General features: G+C 45.5%; 1 protein-coding gene across 2 annotated transcripts in view; it reads left to right on the forward strand.

Moving 5' to 3' along the window:
* Window positions 1–1012: 1012 nt before the first annotated feature.
* The window catches only part of LOC144828268 (uncharacterized), a 54199-nt gene continuing 34474 nt past the window's right edge, over window positions 1013–20737 (forward strand). The window contains exons 1-4 of one of the 2 annotated variants that reach the window (XM_078686347.1): window positions 1074–1179; window positions 4520–4617; window positions 7285–8077; window positions 10564–10797. In XM_078686347.1, coding sequence (XP_078542473.1) covers window positions 7546–8077; window positions 10564–10797 — 766 coding nt within the window. In that variant the 5' untranslated portion in view covers window positions 1074–1179; window positions 4520–4617; window positions 7285–7545. Of the gene's footprint in view, window positions 1180–4519; window positions 4618–7284; window positions 8078–10563; window positions 10798–20737 lie in introns of both variants that reach the window. The other variant, XM_078686346.1, reaches the window with a different exon arrangement.

Genomic DNA, 20737 nt, shown 5'->3' on the forward strand with positions numbered 1-20737 from the left:
AGGGATTTAAAATGTATTCTGTTCCGGATTGTGAGCCAATGATATTCCTTTATGATTTTTGATGTGGGCTCATATTTTGTTTTTCCAGAGAGTAGGCGAGCTGCTGCATTCTGAATGGATTGTACCACCTACTGCTGAACGGCGTTAGTGATTGAGAGGGTCTTTGAAAGGCTAACCCTCTGATAACAGTTGCAGAGGAAATAAAAGCAAGCTTTAGCAACTGAAGTATTTTTAAATCTTTAACTCCAGCTCTGATCATACAAAAAATACTCTTAGCAGTGCAATTCAAATAAATTGCTCAGCCTGTATTAAACATTAATGCGATACCTAATTGAATGTGTAATGACACCACACTTTTCAGTGTTTTTAAATAATCCCACGTGAATTCTAAAGGAGGGGGGGGTGGATTTCTGCTATTTATATGTCTCGTCATGCTTGAGTTTGCTCGCTAGAAAGTGTCACTCATAGTCGTTGAAATGTCACTCATAATGACACTGAAACTATGAGGATGTCACACATGGCAGCCATGCTCATGGCTCAGTTCTGTTCCTACTGTGACGCCTCCGACACCTTCGGGGAAAGTCCACGCTACATAAAAACGCATAAAATAAAATTAAAATAAATAAAAGTGAGAGTTGCGCATTTGATTGGAATGTCAGAGCTGAAGCGGGGGCTCCAGTCACAGCTAGGACCCCCGTTTAGTCACTGACAGAAGCGGGGCTTTAATAACACATATTAATAATGACGGCTGTAAACACGCGGTTGTTTGGGCTCTTCCTCCTGTGTATCTACAGCGCGGGCCGAGCCCGACGGCTTCGTGGCGCTTTACTTGACCCCCCAGAATCACAGGCGGCGGCGGCGGGACTCGAACCCGCCACCCGGCTCCAGCGCTGACGTCACATCCGCTCCCGGAGACATGGGCGCCTGTCCTGAGCGCGCGGCCGCGGGTCACGGCGCGCGAGGGGCGGAGCCAGAACCTCTTCCAATGACGTCACATCCGCTCCCAGACCCCACGCGCTCTCGCGGACGCGGAGCGGCTTCTCTCGCGTCGCCGTCTGAATCCACGCCTGACCCTAGCCGCCACAACTTCCGGCCGGAGGCCCTGTGCTTCCGGGTGACGGAGTGCAGAGTCAGCACAGGTCAGCTAAGGGAGGACACCGAGGCCGCAGCTGCCCCGCAGTAAGTACCGAGGTCTGCCTTGAGGGGGGGGGGTCAGCCTCATACAGACAACCCCGCGATGGGTGGGAGTTGTGGCACCCCCCCCCCCTACCCCCGGGTGGAGCTCTGGGCGCCCCGCGCTCATGTCCAGGAACTGACTTTGCATTCTGGGATTTGTAGTACAGCACTAATGAGTCCGACAGGACTACAGATCCCAGCATGCAGTGCGAGAGCCCGGAGTGGGTGGAACTGGAGACCCTGAGAGGAGCTGAGAGCCGGGCTCATACGGTGAGCCCGGGCAGGGGGGGGGGGCTCCACTCACAGACCAGGAGCAACTGACTCCATGTCCCAGCAGAGTTCATAATATGACCATTCATTCCCTAACTGCACTGATCTCCGTGCGGGGTCCAAAGTGTATACCATGCACACATGCTTGCCACACCAATGACTGTTAGTGCCAGTTGCAATTGCAGTGTTCACAAAGGTTTGATATGCTTAATGTATATGTAGGTATATGTATATGTACTACCTAGCTGCACTACTCGACAATCGATATACGACTTAGTGGAATGGGTGTATATGTGATGTTGACATTATCATGATAGATACAGAGTTGCCACACTGAAACTCTAACTGTACAATTGTAGGTTACAACTTAGTCAGATGTTGGAGGAATGTGACGCCACTTCTCCAACAGATACGGACACGCTATAGATTTCATCACTAGGCCCCATTGTCCACTACATTCTCCGAGATCATGAGTGACATCTATAATGTAATCCTGGCTTACTGCACAATTGCACAGTGCAATACTGTATGCTCAATTAAGCACTTGTACTGGTATTACAGACGCCACTGACAGTCTGTCCTTCCAGGAGTGCATAGCTGCCAAGGTTTCAAATTGCTATGAGTGACGTTTTCATAATTTCAGTGTAATTATGAGTGACATTTCAACAAGAGTGAGTGACACTTTTTCGCGTGCCAAATCAAGCAATGAAGACGAGGCTAATATATAAATATCACTATTTATATCCATTTGAACAACAGGAAATTCTAAGAAGCTGTACAAAGTGTTGTAAAGCAGGAACAATGGAAGGTTGCTAACATATTTTATAAGTTGTCTTAAGCAGTACTTTAGCTTTGCTCCCAAAAGTCATCGTATCACACAGTAAAAGATCTCAGCTGCTAGAATATAAAACAGTTATGTAGAGCCTCTGTAGCTGACCTCGCTGCCCAGTGCCCAGCCTGCAGAGGCATCATTTCGGTGTAGCCCGAGGATACAAGCAGTGAGCGAAAGGCTAATGCCAATGCACGCTCAGCTGTACATTAAGTAAATGTGTGCCACGGCGCGAGGAGTCTCCGGCAGCGGTCATACTTTCAGCTGAGCAAAGTAGAGAGCTGCACAGAGGACTGTATTAAATGATTATTCGTGATGCTAGTTTGAGTTGCTGCAACTGCACTTTTATTACATGCTTGTCCTTTCAGTGCAACTAAAATCGCAACTCGGAGAGCGTCAGGGGAGTTTCTTTTACGATACAACCTGAAGCAGCAACTGGCTCCAGTCTCGCACTCCTTGAGAAATCCATTCAGCCTCGTGCCCCTAGTGCCTCTCCCACCGCTGATATGCGTAGCCTGCAATACCATGGAGCCTCAGCGGGCTGGGCCCTCGATGAAATACACAAACTCAGAAGGGCCGGCTACATTCTGAGCCTACTCCGTGTGATCCACGCTCACCAGCAGCTGGCGGTGTAGTGGTTACCATCGTCATTATGCGTCAGTTGAGCTCTAAAATTAAATATTTTTAAAGTCTGAAATTATTACAGTCTGACCTGAGTGTCACAGAGAGCCAAGCGAAGACGAGAAGTCTCCAGCAGCCCCGGAAGGTGGCAGGGACGTATCTCCACGAAGAAAGCGGAGTGCGAGGAACGGTGGGGCACAGCCTGCACTGGCTAAATCCCCCGCCGAGCACCACTTCCTCCGGACGTGGTGGCACTTTGCGACGGGCACATCCGGATTAATATCCAGACCCGGCCCCGGGCCCCTGTGTGCGCCACACGTGCGGTGATTGACATATAGAGTATCCGACTCACTCAGAGTCTGTGGGTAGCCCGGCCCCCTGCAGACTACTAGCCGCGCCGGCCGCCCTGATTGCGCATTATGTTTCCAGGGTAACAGTCAGGAGCCTCTCAGTCGGACACTGGGCAGCTGCTGGCAAGAAACATTGTAGCGCGCCGCGCTCTCAGCGAGCGTCTCACTGTTAGTGTTAGGCACTCGGGCGGCTGGCAGCACCTCTCAGAACACAGAGCCCGGGCACAGGAGCGCCGCTGGCACGCGGCCTGGCTGCACAGGTCAAAAATGCGTGACAATGCATTTCAGTGCGGTGATGCGGATCACCGCACTGAAATGCGTGGGCGTCACACCTGTTGCGTGACACTTGGCAGGACTGGGAGTGCCAAGACTCTGCTCCTACAACCTCAACGATTTGCCAAGAAAAAAACGTATAACCGATCCTTCTCTGGTATGGCTCAGAGGATATGGAACGCTTTGCCCAATGAAACCAGAATGAACCCTTCCTCTACCGCCTTCAAAACAGAAGTAAAATCTATCCTCATGGCTCAATTCACGTGAACTCTACGTCCACTCACTGCTCTGTATTACCTGCTTCTCTTCATTCATATTCGTCCTTCTCTTTATCTTTGTTGTTTTGCTCTAGCTTAGCACCATCCTATCTTGATCTAGACGTTTGTATAACTTACCTATTTTTTGTTATCCTATATCGTAATATATCGTATATTTACTCCACTTTCCCTCTAAAGCGCTCTGATACTTGCAAGAGTCTGGTTTCCGCTATATAAAACTTTAAAAATAAATAAATAAACAACCCCCATGTAGGAGATCACAGATCCACAGAGCGCTTCGGAGCTCTGTCTTCTATCCACCATCCTAAAAAAATGGCCACACAGACAGCATTTCCGTATAAAACACCACGAGGTGCATGACATAAATTGTCATCGCACCGGCAGGAGAGGACTCATCACGGAGGCTATCCTAGAGAGATTACTGCGCCGACGCCAGGTAGGCAACTGTAACTGAATCAGAGCATGTGACCGTGCTCATTGTAACCCTGACCACAAGTAATGAAGAGACTAACACTAGACTCTTCCTTGCTGCACCAGCATTGTCTGAAATGATTCAACACCATTACGGAAAGAATCAGTATATCCTTTAAAACAGCTCACATGAGCAGAGAGCGCCCTCGTGTGCATTCTGGTAAGAATTGACAGTGTCTCTGTGTTTTATTTAATTATAGTCACCAGTTTCACCGCCTTCAGTCTTCCGTGTATTTGTTTCCATATTACAGTCCCCTGCCTCTCCTGCTACACAATGACCATTTACACTCCGGATCCTTGGACCGGCTCTTTATACATGCGTGCCTGCTTCCCTCACTCTCATCTGGGGGTAAGTGTTGATTCAAGCCATAATCCTTTATATGTCACTCACGTTTTAAATTGTTATGAGAGTCTCATACCATTATTTCTTGTCATGATTCCACTGCTCCTGGCTGGGATCCCTGTGAGTTTACTGCACGGTGCCACCACTCCCGATACTTAGCAGCGCAAGCCCCCTTCAGGGACACTCATATATGCTTTGAGTGACACTGCCACTCTATATCTTAGAAAGCATTTCACACCGCTGGCCCACAAGCTGACATTTCCCCAACATTATACTCCATAGGTGTCCCCACATTGACATGTCCTGAGCAGACCTGACATCCACCATGGGTCGAAACGCCGTCGACAGTTAAAAGAGACCGACCTCGAACAATAGTTGCCTATTTTTCCAACTGTTGTAGATTGATTTGATATACTTTACTTGGTCGCCTCTTTCTGATGAAACCAAACAAAAAATAGAAACCTTCTTCTTTCCTATATGTTATTTGTTTGCCACTATAGTATTGTAGGTTCTATGATATTTTCACTTGGGGGACATCGTCACTTGTTACACAATGTATGTATATATTTTATATATCATGTAAAAACTATTTGTTTATGTCTATATAAACTATGCAAATTCACTACCAAACCGACTAAGTGTGTAGACAGCTTCTTTCTTTGACGTCCAACTTACCACCCACATTGCCATTGTGCATAATACTTATCATAAGTGTTATATATTTATCCACAGGAGCCGTTGTTGTTTTCTCAAATCTTTATACCCAGGCTCCAAATGAGTAGGTTCCCTTGTTCCCTTTTCCACTCCATACATCCAGTAGCGCTGCTGTAAGTACAGACCTCCAGCGGTCTCTGCCGTGAGTGTGCTGCTGTAAGGCCAGACCTCCAGCGGTCTATGCGGTGAGTGTGCTGCTGTAAGTACAGACCTCCAGCGGTCTCTGCGGTGAGTGTGCTCCTGTAAGGCCAGACCTCCAGCGGTCTCTGCGGTGAGTGTGCTGCTGTAAGGCCAGACCTCCAGCGGTCTCTGCCGTGAGTGTGCTGCTGTAAGTACAGACCTCCAGCGGTCTCTGCGGTGAGTGTGCTGCTGTAAGGCCAGACCTCTAGCGGTCTCTGCGGTGAGTGTGCTCCTGTAAGGCCAGACCTCCAGCGGTCTCTGCGGTGAGTGTGCTGCTGTAAGTACAGACCTCTAGCGGTCTCTGCGGTGAGTGTGCTGCTGTAAGTACAGACCTCCAGCGGTCTCTGCGGTGAGTGTGCTGCTGTAAGGCCAGACCTCCAGCGGTCTCTGCGGTGAGTGTGCTGCTGTAAGGCCAGACCTCCAGCGGTCTCTGCGGTGAGTGTGCTGCTGTAAGTACAGACCTCTAGCGGTCTCTGCGGTGAGTGTGCTGCTGTAAGTACAGACCTCCAGCGGTCTCTGCGGTGAGTGTGCTGCTGTAAGGCCAGACCTCCAGCGGTCTCTGCGGTGAGTGTGCTGCTGTAAGGCCAGACCTCCAGCGGTCTATGCGGTGAGTGTGCTGCTGTAAGTACAGACCTCCAGCGGTCTCTGCGGTGAGTGTGCTCCTGTAAGGCCAGACCTCCAGCGGTCTCTGCGGTGAGTGTGCTGCTGTAAGGCCAGACCTCCAGCGGTCTCTGCCGTGAGTGTGCTGCTGTAAGTACAGACCTCCAGCGGTCTCTGCGGTGAGTGTGCTGCTGTAAGGCCAGACCTCTAGCGGTCTCTGCGGTGAGTGTGCTGCTGTAAGTACAGACCTCCAGCGGTCTCTGCGGTGAGTGTGCTGCTGTAAGGCCAGACCTCTAGCGGTCTCTGCGGTGAGTGTGCTGCTGTAAGTACAGACCTCCAGCGGTCTCTGCGGTGAGTGTGCTGCTGTAAGGCCAGACCTCCAGCGGTCTCTGCGGTGAGTGTGCTGCTGTAAGGCCAGACCTCCAGCGGTCTCTGCGGTGAGTGTGCTGCTGTAAGGCCAGACCTCCAGCGGTCTCTGCGGTGAGTGTGCTGCTGTAAGGCCAGACCTCCAGCGGTCTCTGCGGTGAGTGTGCTGCTGTAAGTGCAGACCTCCAGCGGTCTCTGCCGTGAGTGTGCTGCTGTAAGTACAGACCTCCAGCGGTCTCTGCGGTGAGTGTGCTGCTGTAAGTGCAGACATCCAGCGGTCTCTGCGGTGAGTGTGCTGCTGTAAGTACAGACATCCAGCGGTCTCTGCGGTGAGTGTGCTGCTGTAAGTACAGACCTCCAGCGGTCTCTGCGGTGAGTGTGCTGCTGTAAGTACAGACATCCAGCCGTCTCCTAGTTGAGTGTGCTGCTGTAAGTACAGACATCCAGCGGTCTCTGCGGTGAGTGTGCTGCTGTAAGGCCAGACCTCCAGCGGTCTCTGCCGTGAGTGTGCTGCTGTCAGTACAGACCTCCAGCGGTCTCTGCGGTGAGTGTGCTGCTGTAAGGCCAGACCTCCAGCGGTCTCTGCGGTGAGTGTGCTGCTGTAAGGCCAGACCTCCAGCGGTCTCTGCCGTGAGTGTGCTGCTGTAAGTACAGACCTCCAGCGGTCTCTGCGGTGAGTGAAGTGTGCTGTGTCTGATGCTCTGGATGATTGTAGACATGTCCAGTGCCTCAGTCTGGGCTGCTTTTCTCTTACACATGAGTGATCTGAGGAGTCAGATTGTTTTATGTCTCACGTTCAGTCTCTCCTTGCAGGGGCCTTGCACACCGCAGTCCTGACGCAGATTCTACCCGCTGAAGAATTCCTTAGGGAACGAAGCATCAGAATCGCAATAAGTCACTGATGTTGGGGGACTGGCCTTTGTGTGTCCTGATGCAACATCCTGGGTGGAGGAGGAAGCGTCCATACTGTGTCCCTGCGGATAGATCCCAATGAGGGAGCGGAGAGTGAGACAAGCCCTGTAGCAGCTCAGTACCAAAGAGCAGGAGTTCCATGCTCGAGTCCGAGGCATCAAGATGGAGCCGAGCAGTGAGCAAGACACCTCGCGGATGGCTTTTGACCATAAACCGAAGTGTCCTGTGTCCCCTGAAGACCAGATGACCCCCCTCCTGGCTCCATTACTTCCAAGAAGAACCCAAACTGATTGTCAAGGTTTGGCACGTGGGGCCGGTGATGAAAGTACATGCTTGAAGAAAGAACTTCTGGAACCTCCAGGAATGAGCGCAGAGAGATATAGACAAATGTTCCGGAGCCTCACTTTTACAAAAGGTGCAAACCCATTGGTGATAGCCAACCAGCTGCACGACTGGTGTTCGAAGTGGTTGAAACCAGAGCTCCGCAGCCCCGCCGACATTGTGGAACTCATCGTGGTGGAGCAGTTTATCCAGATCTTGCCTGTCGCGGCGCAGGAGTGGCTGAGGCTTCACAGAGTCGCATCCATCGACATCACAGTCCAGTTGGTTGAGGAGTATTTCAGGTCATCGGAACCTGAAGATGGCAGATCTGTTACCAAATCACCGCTCCAGAAGAAAGACACTCCGGATGGAGGTATGGGAATCTTTTTATCTACTAAAGCCTTGGGGTACATAGACGTGTTGGAAGGGCATGGCCAGTCATACACAAGACTTGGAATTGTTGGATTGCGGCAATGTGTGTGCAGCTCTTTTCTAGCAAAAGTTTACAATGTCCCGCCATAACTCTAATCTTAATATTTATTCACCACCAAGATCCAACTCGATTGTGAATCTGTCTTTTATGTTCTCATTTGTAATCCATATTAGGCAAGGATCAACATTCTATGCTGTTGAATCCCACAATCCTGATGGAAACTCCTGCGGCAAATGATTTGGGGTATTTTCATGCCACATTACCTCATGAGGCACTATCTAGTGGTCATAAGAATCTGCGCACGGGTCATGATATTCTTGTGTTTATAGAGTTCTGTCTAGGGGTCGTGATAATGCAAAGACCGTCATAATCTGGCCTGATTGCCCATGGATGCAACATTTGTTAAGTATATATTTTACAGCCACAATGCTTATCTCGAAAACTGATTTCTGTTATACTTTGTGCAGTGCTGATGTGTTTCCTTTAAAAAGAAAGGCTTGCAAGTGCTGGTTAAAGCAATGCAAACAGCCAGCAAGTACAGTCCAGCCCCAGGTGAGCTTTGCTCGGCCCTCAGTGTCCAGTACCCAAGTATGTCTTAATTGCCAGGGGCGTTCTTCAGTACCTTACCCACATAGTACTTGTCTCTGGTGCCTGTGGCCACACCTCTAGCAGCATCAGCGACCCCCTCACAATTAAAGTGCCCTGGAAGTGCCTGCTTTTGGAAGGAAGTCTTCGCTGCTGGCATGCCCATGGAGGTTTATATGCTTGTGGGCAAAAACCCAAAGGTGCACAAACTATTGGGGGACCCATTGCCCAAAGGTGCATTTTTTCCTCAATGGAGATAGAGGGGGCGCCCTGATTTTGGAGACCAGTTGCTCTTATAGTCAGTCTGATAGGTGTTGTGGGATGGATCCCACCTCTACCTGCTTCCAAGTTGGGGGTCCGTGCAGATCTTTCAGCTCCGGTGCCCGGTAACGCCTTGAAAGCCGCCATCCATCCACACCGAAGGCTTTGAACATCGGACATGGTTGGCCCGTTGCTGTAGCACTGAAGATTTTCAGCTATAAAGGATGGTTTATTCATGTGCAGTTGTTGACCTCTCGGGAGTGGTGCCATTACACCATTTCAAAGGTGGGTCTTTACTAGGAAACGGGATCATTTGGTTGTGGGTCCTGGTGAAAGGAATCCGTGTCTCTAGCTGTTCTGATTTAATAGGTCCTGCCTTTAGAAACCACTTCAAATCAAATCAAATCAAATCATTTATTTGTTTCGAAGGTTAAAAACCATCATAAAAAATACATAATCATCATAATGCATAATCACAAAAAGGAACATTCTGAGCAACATGACGATTGTTAAAAAGAGGACAGAGAAAAAGACATCCAATTAAAAAAAGAAGGATTTTTGTGACAGATAAAAACCTGTAAGCAAATGTAATGCAGGACCCCATATACTATTTCAGATACCTCCCTAACCCACCAATTCATCATCCCCTTGTATTTCTCAGTTTAAAAGCAATTTTAAGGAAACTTATAACAGCAAATAGGGTTCGCGTTTCAGTGGCTCTTTGCAGGTACAATAAGGCAGATTTAGCATGGATAATATTTGAGTCCTTCAAAACACCCACCAAAAACCTTTGGCGCGGTGTTTTATAAAAAGGACACAATAAAACAAGGTGAAGGGTGTCCTGCGGAGACCTATTGTCGCAGCCGCAGGCACCCTTCTGCTCAATTGTTTGAGTAAAGCCTGATGGGTAAGCTAAAATATGGTGCAACAAATTGAGCCTAAAACGAGTCATTAAAAACCTCTCGTGCTGACTGTACATTAAAAAGAGGTACGGTTCCATGCCAGCTTGATTAGAGACAAGGGAGTGGGCAACTGCCGAGGATTTAATTAAATCCAACTCCCTCCTCCTGCCATTAAATTTATCCAACAGTAGGCTTTGTACAGAATGTCTAGAGTATATATCCACCCTGGTGGGGTCCAAGAATAGCATTTGTTCATCAATATCCCCCAGAGTATCTTTGACGTATTTCAGCCATGGGATTTGAAGGTATTTCTCTTTCAGCAAGCAATCCTGGATAATCTGTCTGGATAGTTCTGCCTTGGGATTTGTCCAAATTTTGAGCCAGGCCATTATAGGTCTCAGTCTAATAGTATCAACAATATATGTGGTTCCCAGCTCTTCGTGAGTTTAGAAACCACTTCCTAAGCAGGTTAAAGGTCAGAAGATCTACAAGGATTCCCTAGTCATGCGTTCAGAAGCGTTTACTGTCCTGCTGAGTTGCGCTTTGTTGCACCTCTATTATAATCATATTTGGCCTCGTTCTTAGCTGCTCCTCACATTGGCAGTGTTTTGTGGGACTTAATGGATCTACAGACACAGACTGGCTGTGTACTAACAGTGTTTTATTTTCCCTGGACAGGATCTGGGACTGTGAATTCTGTCAAGATACCAAAGAAGGCCACGCCGTCTGATGGGAACGCAAGGATGGATGACTCCCCTGCAGATGATAAACCGCGTGTTCGAGGTGGACGTGGTTACAAGACGCAGCGGACAGCCAAGAGCAACGGGTCTGACATTGAAAGATCAGAAACATCTCCTGGGACCGAAGAATGTGGCTTCCAGTATCACAAGAGGACCAAAAACCCCTTTCCAGGTACCCATGAGATAGTCCTAACTACAACTGAGATTTTATCAATGAACAAGTGAACGTCCTTTGGGCATTAAAATCTCTTAGTCTTGGAAATGACAGCTGGGCATCCGGGTACCCACCGATAGTGTCGCTTCAAGTCCTTGTGTGCGGCCAAGCCCATTCCTCTCCTTTCCAGATGTAATACGGCTTGGAAATAGTAGAGCTGCACTGGTTCCCACTTATATGTTCAATAATTATTTTATATAATATATGTATATAGTTTGTTTTGTGTTTTCTCATTTGCACGCTGCAAGCAAACAGGTAATTATTGTCTTATTTTGATGCCTCTGAAATACTCTGCTTCATATGCTGCTGTCTGGCTCTACGTGTCTCGATGCTCTGGTTCTGCACCCAGTTTCTGCTCTTCCTACTGTGCCTCCGGGTATAATGATATTATCCCGTGAGCTGGTTTTAACTTATGGCTAGAATCAAAATCCTTGACAGAAGTCTGTTCTCTGAGGGATGTGTTAAATTCTTTTGGTTTGAGCCAAATCGTGTCCCACCCACTCTCGCTGCCGGCCTTCTCCGTGACCAGCTTTTTTCTTAATTGAACTTGCTTAAGGCAGAATTGTTTAAAGTGCGTGGCTCTAGAAGATATTTAACACTGTCCTGAGGCTACCAGAAGATCGAAGGGGTGGACGGGGGGTAGAAAAATCACAAGTATTCCTGAAACGGCTGGGAAAGAAGCACATATTATGATTAAGGCTCCCTTTTTTCTGTTTTTACGGATTTTTACAGATAAATACAAACAGAAAACAATTTGTTTTCTGTCTGCATTTATTTTTAAAAGTGGAAAAATACATATTTTTTCTTTTTTCAGTGACCCTCCGTGCTTTCTTTATTGAATTAGAGGCCAGCAGCTGAGCAGATGGACAGCATGGAGAATTAAAAAACAGGATGATATTTCTTAAAATAACGGCATATGTAAACATGCATTTATGGTATAATGCTAGTTTTTACCAGTGGATGTATTGTTATGTAATATTTGGCAGCTTAAATAGCACGACCGACCTCAAAGTATGAGTGCGCGCATATCAGTTAAATAAAAAAGGAAATTTACAGTTATACAACTTTATTTATACACAAATCACAAAATAAATATGGATAAATACAGATAAAATGGCCCAAAAATAAATATGGGAGAATACAGACAGAAATGTTAAAAAAATAAATACCATAAAACCGGGAGCCCTAATTATGATTAGCCTTGACTGTAGTAGGGAACTTCTGCTGTTTAACCCCTTCGCTGCGGGGGTTAATCCCCCGCTGTGCTGGGGGGCAGGGGGCGCGCACAGCGCCCGCATGCTCATGACGAGCTGAGCTCGTCACAGGTGCATTACCTGCCGTGGAACGCTCAGCACAGTAGGGGAATTATCCCCTCGTGCGAGCGTTCCACGGCTCATGACGCGCTGAGCTCGTCATGAGCACCGGAGCGCCGTGGCTCATGACGAGCTCAGCTCGTCATGAGCCTCGAAGAGGTTAAGCAGTTCCTATAGTGAGAAGACTCTTCCAATAATAAAATTGCAGGTGAAGGGAACAGGTCACATGGCCTGGTTCCAATTGTCAGCCAGTGCGTCCACATCTGATCTCATTTTGTAACTTACAATCGCACCACGGTCAACGAAGAGCAGCAACCCTGAATTACCTCAGGAAAGCACTCATTTCAATTTCCGACGACATAATAAGCCAGAGCGCATGGCTGAGAGTATTCAGAGCATGAGGTGACTGAACAGTAACAACTGATTTAACAGAATGTATGATGGACACGTTTAGGAAGGAGGTCATTTTCACAACAAAAGAGGGAAACTTCTGATGAGTCCAGGACAATTTCAGAGCACAAACACTGCACAGGGTAATACACCATATTCTTACAACAAGACATTGCAGCACTGCTGGAACATAACTGATGCTACAGAAGATTAGCTGCTGCAATCCTTATTCCTTCACGGCCGGGTTGGACTGGCAAGGCCCGCACTTCTCTAATGTCTTGCATCCTTTGCCTACTCTGCAGACCTTCCGTCTTTGAGTTTAGAGGAGGGTAAGTGCTTTATGAGTCTTATTAAATCTGCCACTCCCGACGACCGTTGCCCGGCAGCAATATTGTAAAAGGCTAAAGATGTATCTCCTCATGTTCTACATTTGCACAAAACCTCTCTAACTCCTGCTGCAGTCCCTCAGATTCTGAGAGAAGCGCTTGTGGTCCCTCTACCGAAGAAGCCAACTACTCATCTCAAAATCTTCTCACATCTTTTGCCAATTTTAAGGTCGAGCATTCGAGACCTTTTATATATATATACTTTAGTATATACTTGTGATATACTTATATGTGTATGTACTTTGTGGGCGCTGGAGATCAGTCCTAGCACTTGCCTGTTTCAGCTTAGGGACTTTTTTTTTATGTTCAACTGGCTTTATTTAACTGTATTAATTGAAAACGACCAGCGGAGATGAGTAAATTACCAGAATTGCTTTCTGTTGTGGGACTTTGTTTTTTAAAAATGTTCTGGCAACTGCCTCTATTTAACTGTCTTGATAGAAAACGACCAGCAGAGGTCAGTAAAATACCAGAATCACTTTAGCATTCTCTAGATTCCAGTCCATAGAAGTTGTCTTCCCCGAACACCCGTAGACAATAATATTTCTTTCAAATCTTGTATTTTCAGTGATATGACCACCGAAGGCCCTGCTTTTATATAAAAAACAGAACTTTGGACTAAACCATTTCCTGATGAAAGGCAATATTTCTCTCCATGTGTTCCCATACCTGGCGTATCACGCAGTTTGGTGCTTACTTTCCATCCATGTTAAATAACAGTAGGTGTTTTGGGGCCCAAACTAATGTGCTGCATAGCTAAATACATATAAGGTCCCAAAGGCGAGACCGATTGCATTGCAAAGGCTTGTTTAGTTCCCTATTGATAGTTCTGACAGCCTTAGAGTAATATTCCCCCAATGTTTTACCTGCCTCCTCCACTTTTCTGACCTCGTTTTTGTTGGTATTAGGATGTGTGCACTTTACCACTGCTAAAGTGCTTTTGCTCTCAACCCTAAACAGGGTAATATTGGTCCCTCCCCAATCGGCATCTTTAATTTACTTATAAGTCCCCAGTAAAGTGTTACTCCCTGCATCCAGGGGCTGTAAATTAAAAGCTGCTCGTGGGCCTGCAGCACCGATTGTTCCACCCGCTTAAGTAGCCCTTTAACCATGTCTCAGGTCCTCCACTGCAGAGCCTGTGTGTGCCGTGTACACTGCCATGTCGGCTTGACAAAATAAACCTCCTGCCAGGCCCAAAGATTCCCTTTTGTTTACATATAACCCACCCCAAGGTAGCCCTTGACAACCCAGTGCGCAGGGTGCAATGTATTCAAAAGGGAGCAAAAGACACAGAATTGACCGACGGAACGCAAAACAAATCAAAACATTCACCCCAGTCAAGAGATCTGGGTTACATCCATCATTCTTTTGCTCACCATGCAACTCCAGTTTAGACCTGGCCATATGCAAATTAGTCTTGACCCTGGACCTCATGGGAACAGTCCTACCCGAACTGCCAAGCCAGGTCCTCCCTGGACCGGAAACAAGCATCCTTTAAAAGGGAGGACATACACCTTCAAGTTTTGCGTGTCCTGGTAGTGAACAACTCTCAAAGCCGTTTTGCATTACAGCAAGACCTATCTCTTCCGTAGGATAACATTAGGATTACCTATTACATTTTATAATTGTAAATTCCAATTGGGAAAAGATAAAACCTCTAGGTCTGGTGCCTCTGGAATCCTAATTTAAAATCCTAATTGATGGTGAATTCGGATTTTAAATTACAATTCTGAAAATGGCACTTTTAGAAAGTTCATCATACAAAAGATTATCTAACTGGCAATTTTAATGCTGCTTTCTATTAGCAACCTAAGACCAAACTTCTGAATGAATTGATTCACATAATTTATTATGTCAATTCTGTTAACAATTTGTTATAGTTATTCGGGTAATTCATTTTAGAGTAGATCAAGATTACACCTCTTGCTTACATCAGTACATAAAGCAAAAATAGCACAATAACTTAAACAGAAAAAACAGATTAATTTCATGTGACAAAAACACAAATAACAGAAACAGTTTTGAAAATTAGACCAGTCTACTTTTTAACAGCAACCCTCTTCAACAGTTCATTGTCAGGTTTAGACCACATTTGGGGGTTGCCAACTGAAGGGAATGAGAATTCATGCCAACAGGGTCAAATATTCACGGATGATTCCCCTGTGAGGCTATCTTTATTTGACTAAAGACTCGTTTCCCCCTTGGGTAATACATGCCAACGCGTTTCAAAGTTTTGCGTGTCCTGGTAGTGAACAACTCTCAAAGTCGATTTGCATTACAGCAAGGCCTATCTTTTCCATAGGATAACATTAGGATTACTTTATTACATTTTATAATTGTAAATTCCAATTGGGAAAAGATAAACCTCCAGGTTTCAGAAAATGCCACTTTTAGAAAGTTTATAACCTAAGGAGGCGGCGGCCCTTACACTAACTAGATCGGACCGCTTCAATATTGTGTACACACAAGTTATCTAGATAGCATTGTTTAACAAAAAGGTTTTTACAATAAACAAGCCAATTACGTTTAGGATTTTTGTAGTTCTTGTCGTATTTTATTTATTAGCTTAAGCTCTATTTTTGTAAACTGGAGTGGACTCAGTCAGTCAGTCAAAATACTTTATTTCGATACATCAATATCATAAAAAGACAATAGCACAATACAAGTATTCACACCAAAAAATACATAATTAATTAATTAATGAATACAGAGTAAAATCATGATTCATTTACACAGTCTATATATTTACAAATGAGGTATAAGAATATTTTCTATTATAAATACATGTTAAAATAGGTTAAAATACCATAAAAAGAGGTCAGTTAAATCAGTCGTCATAATCACATACAGATTACAATGACACAAAACAATTTCATAAGGTAGGCATTTCCTTTGGTATAGACATTATATAATTACATCAATTACAGAGCCATGATGGAAGAATTATTAATCATATTCCTCTTCTTTATCCTAACAGCCCCCACTAGAAAATTTGCAACATGGAACATAATCCTTGGGGTCTGCAATAACTGTAAAAACAGGAGAGCTGGCTTGACTTGAATAAACCCTGCCTCTTTTAAAATAGGGATCAGGTATTTCGTTCTTACTGCCGTGTAGTGTCCACAGAACATCAAGAAATGCAATGTGTTCTGGGTCGAAAAATTATCACAAGTACACGGCCTTGCATTGTCTGGGGTACTCCAAGTTGGAAAATGTCCGAGGTTCAAATGGATCAAATTAAAGCGAAAACGGGTTAAAAGAAAACGGTGATAGGGTTTGTTCACAGTCATTAGATACAGTTCTGGGCCAGCTTGGGTGCTCATAGTAATGCTAGCCCTCACCGTTGGTTTCTCTAATTCCATTTGTTCCCTCTCCAGACTTAGCAGTTCTCCCATCATACCTTTAATCAGAGCAATATCCCTAGTTGTTATAGAGGCCGGGGAAAAGAAGAGCTCTGGTCTCCCTAACTTTACAAGACTGTCTTTGATATAGGCTAGCCACGGAATTTTTTCGACTCTATCTAGCTGCAAACAGTCTTTTAGTATGCTATGGTTGAGGGGGATTTCTTGGTTCAACCAAGTCTTTAACCATGTTAGAACAGGAGCCACTTTAATCAAGTCTGTAATATATCCTACTCCTAATTCAGTGTGGATTGTATATGTTGGAGGGGACTGTGGAACTGAGAGAACAGCTCTTAAGAATTTATTCTCGGTGATCTGGATACTGTCAGGCGAACAGTATCCACAAATTGCACTCCCATAAGTGGCCACAGCAAGACATTTCGCTTTATATATTTTTATCAATGTTACTATTGGCCTGGCTCCCAATTTTATCGCGAAACCCTGTAGTGCAGAGGCTGATCTTGCGAGGGAAATATTTCTATTTTTTAACTGGGGACCCCAAGTACCTCTCTCGTCAAATGTAATCCCCAGGTATGGAAAGGTGGCTACTCTACATAGCTCTTGCTTGCCACATATAAACGTTTTTAAAAACTTATTTTTATTTCCCTTGCCCATTATCATAATTTGAGACTTCTTTACATTTATTTTTAAGTCCAAAGAACCCATGAAGTCTTCAAAAGCATCCAGAAGGCGTTGGAGTCCAACACCAGTCCGTGAAAGCAAAACGGCGTCATCCGCGTATAGAAGAACTGGAATTCCAAGTTCACCCACACGAGGGACGTCAAGAGTTGCCTCCTTTAGGGCTGGTTCTAGGGCGTTTATATAGATGGTGAATAGGAGGGGTGCCAATATGCACCCCTGCCTGACCCCCCTTTCGGATTTAAAATGACTCGTACATCGACCCTCCGGGGTAGCTCTAACTGACGCTATGAGATCAGTATGCAAGTCCGCTAAAAGATTAACAAGGGCCCTGTCCAGACCCATCTCAATTAAAATTTGCCACAATTTTGAGCGATTTACAAGGTCGAAAGCAGACGAGAGGTCCATGAACCCCAGGTACATGGACCCCTCCTTGGCCCTGGTGTATTTATCTACCAATAAGTGCAGATTAAGACCTTGATCTATCGTACTCCTTTTTGGTCTAAAACCATACTGAACATTTGATAGAACCCCTTTCTCATTTAACCAATCATTCAGTTTGGATAAAATAACCCGGCCCAATATTTTCACTGAGGAATCAATCAGTGAAATCGGTCTATAACAGGAGGGGTCTTGCCTGTTACCTTTTTTAAAAACCGGTATGATAATAGATTTTTTCCAAGAGGCCGGGATATTGTCCTGTTTAAGAGCGTTAAAAACATTACATAAAACTTTAGACCAAAATTTCGGGGCACATTTGAAGACATCTCCTGGTACCCCATCAGGGCCCGGTGCCTTGTTTTTCAGAGTCCACTCTATTGCCCTCTCCACTTCTATTGCCTCAAAATTGATGGCAAAAACCTCTGCATTTTGTGATTCCCCCGCCTCTACTTCAGGGGTAGCAATGGGGACATCTGCACTACTAATTCCAGCATAGATCTTGTGGTAAATAAATAAATAATACCTCTATTTTTGAATAAGTAAATGAATAACAGATAGCTCAATAAATAAGAGTCAAGATTCGAGGTAGTAGGAGTTTTGCAGGTTTAATACAGCATAAGGACAGGAACAGGACAACCTGCACAGGAATAGGATGGCAAGCCCTGGCAGCGCTGCCGGGGTCAGGATCTGGACAAGAAGGCTAGCGTGGTATTTAATAACAGTACATGAGCATATATACATAACGCAAACACATAGCATTACATTGCAATAGGCGTAGCAGTGGGTGGAGCAATAGGCGTGACGCGTAGCAGTCGCGAAAGATAAGGGTGAAAAGAGGTGTAACAGGGCGTATACATAGACATGTGATGCAAACGTAACAGAATATGTCATGAATGGGGCGGAAACAATGGAGGGGGCTACCTAAGGAGCCGGGACCTCTAACCTGATGGTGCGCGCAAACTGGCAATGACGTGTTACTAGGAGAAGCTGGGGCTATGAACTCTGTGCTAGGAGCAGAGACTGAAGTCTGGAGAGTCAGGGCGACATGTACCTAAGTAGTATCTAGTATCTGATGTTTAGAGAACATGTTGATAGAATCCAAAAGTTATCGGGGTAAAAGCTAACAGACTCTAAGACTGGTGCATGCATTATTCTACATGTAGTGCGTGATGAAGAATATTAAATGACCATTAAATGCAGTATTTCTCTTACATGGAGACGTAGAGGCTAGACAATGACGGAAACTATTGATGCAGTTCAGTAGCTTAGGAATGCAGAGAAGGAGGGCTGGACTGATAACTGGAATCATAACATACTCTTGGCAGACTCAGAGGCAGAGCTAGGCTGAGCCGGGCACTGCGAGGCAGGAAGTAAGTGAAGGGTCGAGGATACAGGTGGGGGCTGTATCGCTCCTCAGCGAGGGCTTCAGGAGACAGGAGCTGAATCTGGTGTCCGGGCCCTTTTGAGGCCTAGAAACGGGGACTTTACAATGGAATAACGTGCACACTGAGAAACGTGGCAACGTAGCTTTACATAGGCCTGATATTCGTAGTATTCACGAGAACGGGAAACTGGTATACTAGAGGTGGACACAACTATAATTGCGTCTTTAATCGAACATGGGGAATGACATATGCATATTAATCATGCACACATAACATATGATGGAGGACACGTAGGGACACAGAACATGGCATAATTTACTTTTCCACATTCCCTCCTTGTCACTACGTTTCCATCAGGAAACATCAATGTTCATGATACCATCTATCATTTCATACAGTATCATTTGCTCGTCTCGAATTTTCTTGGAACGGGATTTAGAACGGGACTTGGGACTAGGAATTACACTAGGAATACAGGATGTAGCGCAAATGCCGCAAATCGCAGGGCCACATTGTATACAGAGGCAGCAGCTGAATATAATCGCTACTGCAATACCTAGAAAGGACAAGACTTTCCATCCCCAGGCGGAAACTATATTCCAGAACCAACCGGACCATGTCCAGGTGCCTGGATTTTGGTGTAACAGATGGGCAATTTTATGAAGTCTGGTTATAGCTGAATAAACAGACGGCGCGTTATTTGGAATGAAAATGCAGCAACTAGATCCGATGACTCTACATGCCCCGCCCCTATCGGCCAGTATGACGTCAAGGACGAGACGATTCTGGAGCACGACAATTCTCATAAAGGATTGTTCTTCGGTTAAATTACTTAGAGCAGAAGTAGTCTCAATTACTACTGCTTCGAGTGTTCTGGTTAATCTACGTATCAGTTTACTATTCACGACTGTACCTAAATAAGGGAAGACACCTTTATTGATATCTATATATTGTTCTAGAGCAGTTTCAGTATAATCGACAATCGGGAGGTTTCTCTTGTGTCTAGTATGTACTAGGTGGGAATTCCTATGGTAGTCGGGTGGGGCTAGAAAAACCGGTGGCAGTAGGAAGGCAATGTAACAGGTTCCCTCCCAATCGAGGGGCAGACGAACATATGCGGTCTGACCACAAATAAAATAAGAATGACGTGAAGCTTTGAAAATAGATTTCCCACTGTCACTATACTTGACAATAGTAGTACAATCACTATGTCCTACATGTACGGAACCATTATTTCTAACACATAATTCGCCTTTGACTGGTAGTACTGAAATAGTAGGTAAGTCTGGAGTAGTATCAGACTGAACATTCAGGACCATGAAATTCGAAGAATAATTACCTAAATTATACACTTCATTTTCTAGATCTAACCCTGTTCTGTGGGGAAGACCTTGCTTGTCTGGGAAACATGTACTGTTAAGAAAAGACATATCTGTTGAGGATGACGTTAACGTGGACCATGCTCCACACGAACCATTATGTGAAAATGGATAAGGAAAGAGTGGCAGAACTCCCTTCGGTGTCTGAAAAGGGGGGAGTCGACCACACACCCAACAATTAGTGGCATTGCTGGTCTGGTGTGAATAATGTAACATGCGGATAAAAGAATTATTTCGCATAGCGAGGCGGTAAGAGAGTTCATGAGGAGGCAGATCACTAAACGTGTGCTCTACTGTAACATTAGAAGACTTATTTACATGAGAAACTGGAAAATACAGGTAAAATGCATAACTGGTGCAGGAAATCATAATACTGAGAAATAATATGAAACTTAGAAAAACGATACATCGGATTGAGTTTTGACTAACTCTCTCACTATGGGGGTCTATTTTATACATGTCAGAAACCGGTCTAACCGTTTCACCTAGGGGAGGACTTAGACAATCAAACTGGCTGACTTATTTTACTAGACCTTAACTTGAGCTTATACTCCTGTTGCGGAG

This window comes from Lissotriton helveticus, chromosome 4_1 (assembly GCF_964261635.1).
Source record: "Lissotriton helveticus chromosome 4_1, aLisHel1.1, whole genome shotgun sequence".
In the NCBI taxonomy this organism is placed as follows: Eukaryota; Metazoa; Chordata; class Amphibia; order Caudata; family Salamandridae; genus Lissotriton; species Lissotriton helveticus.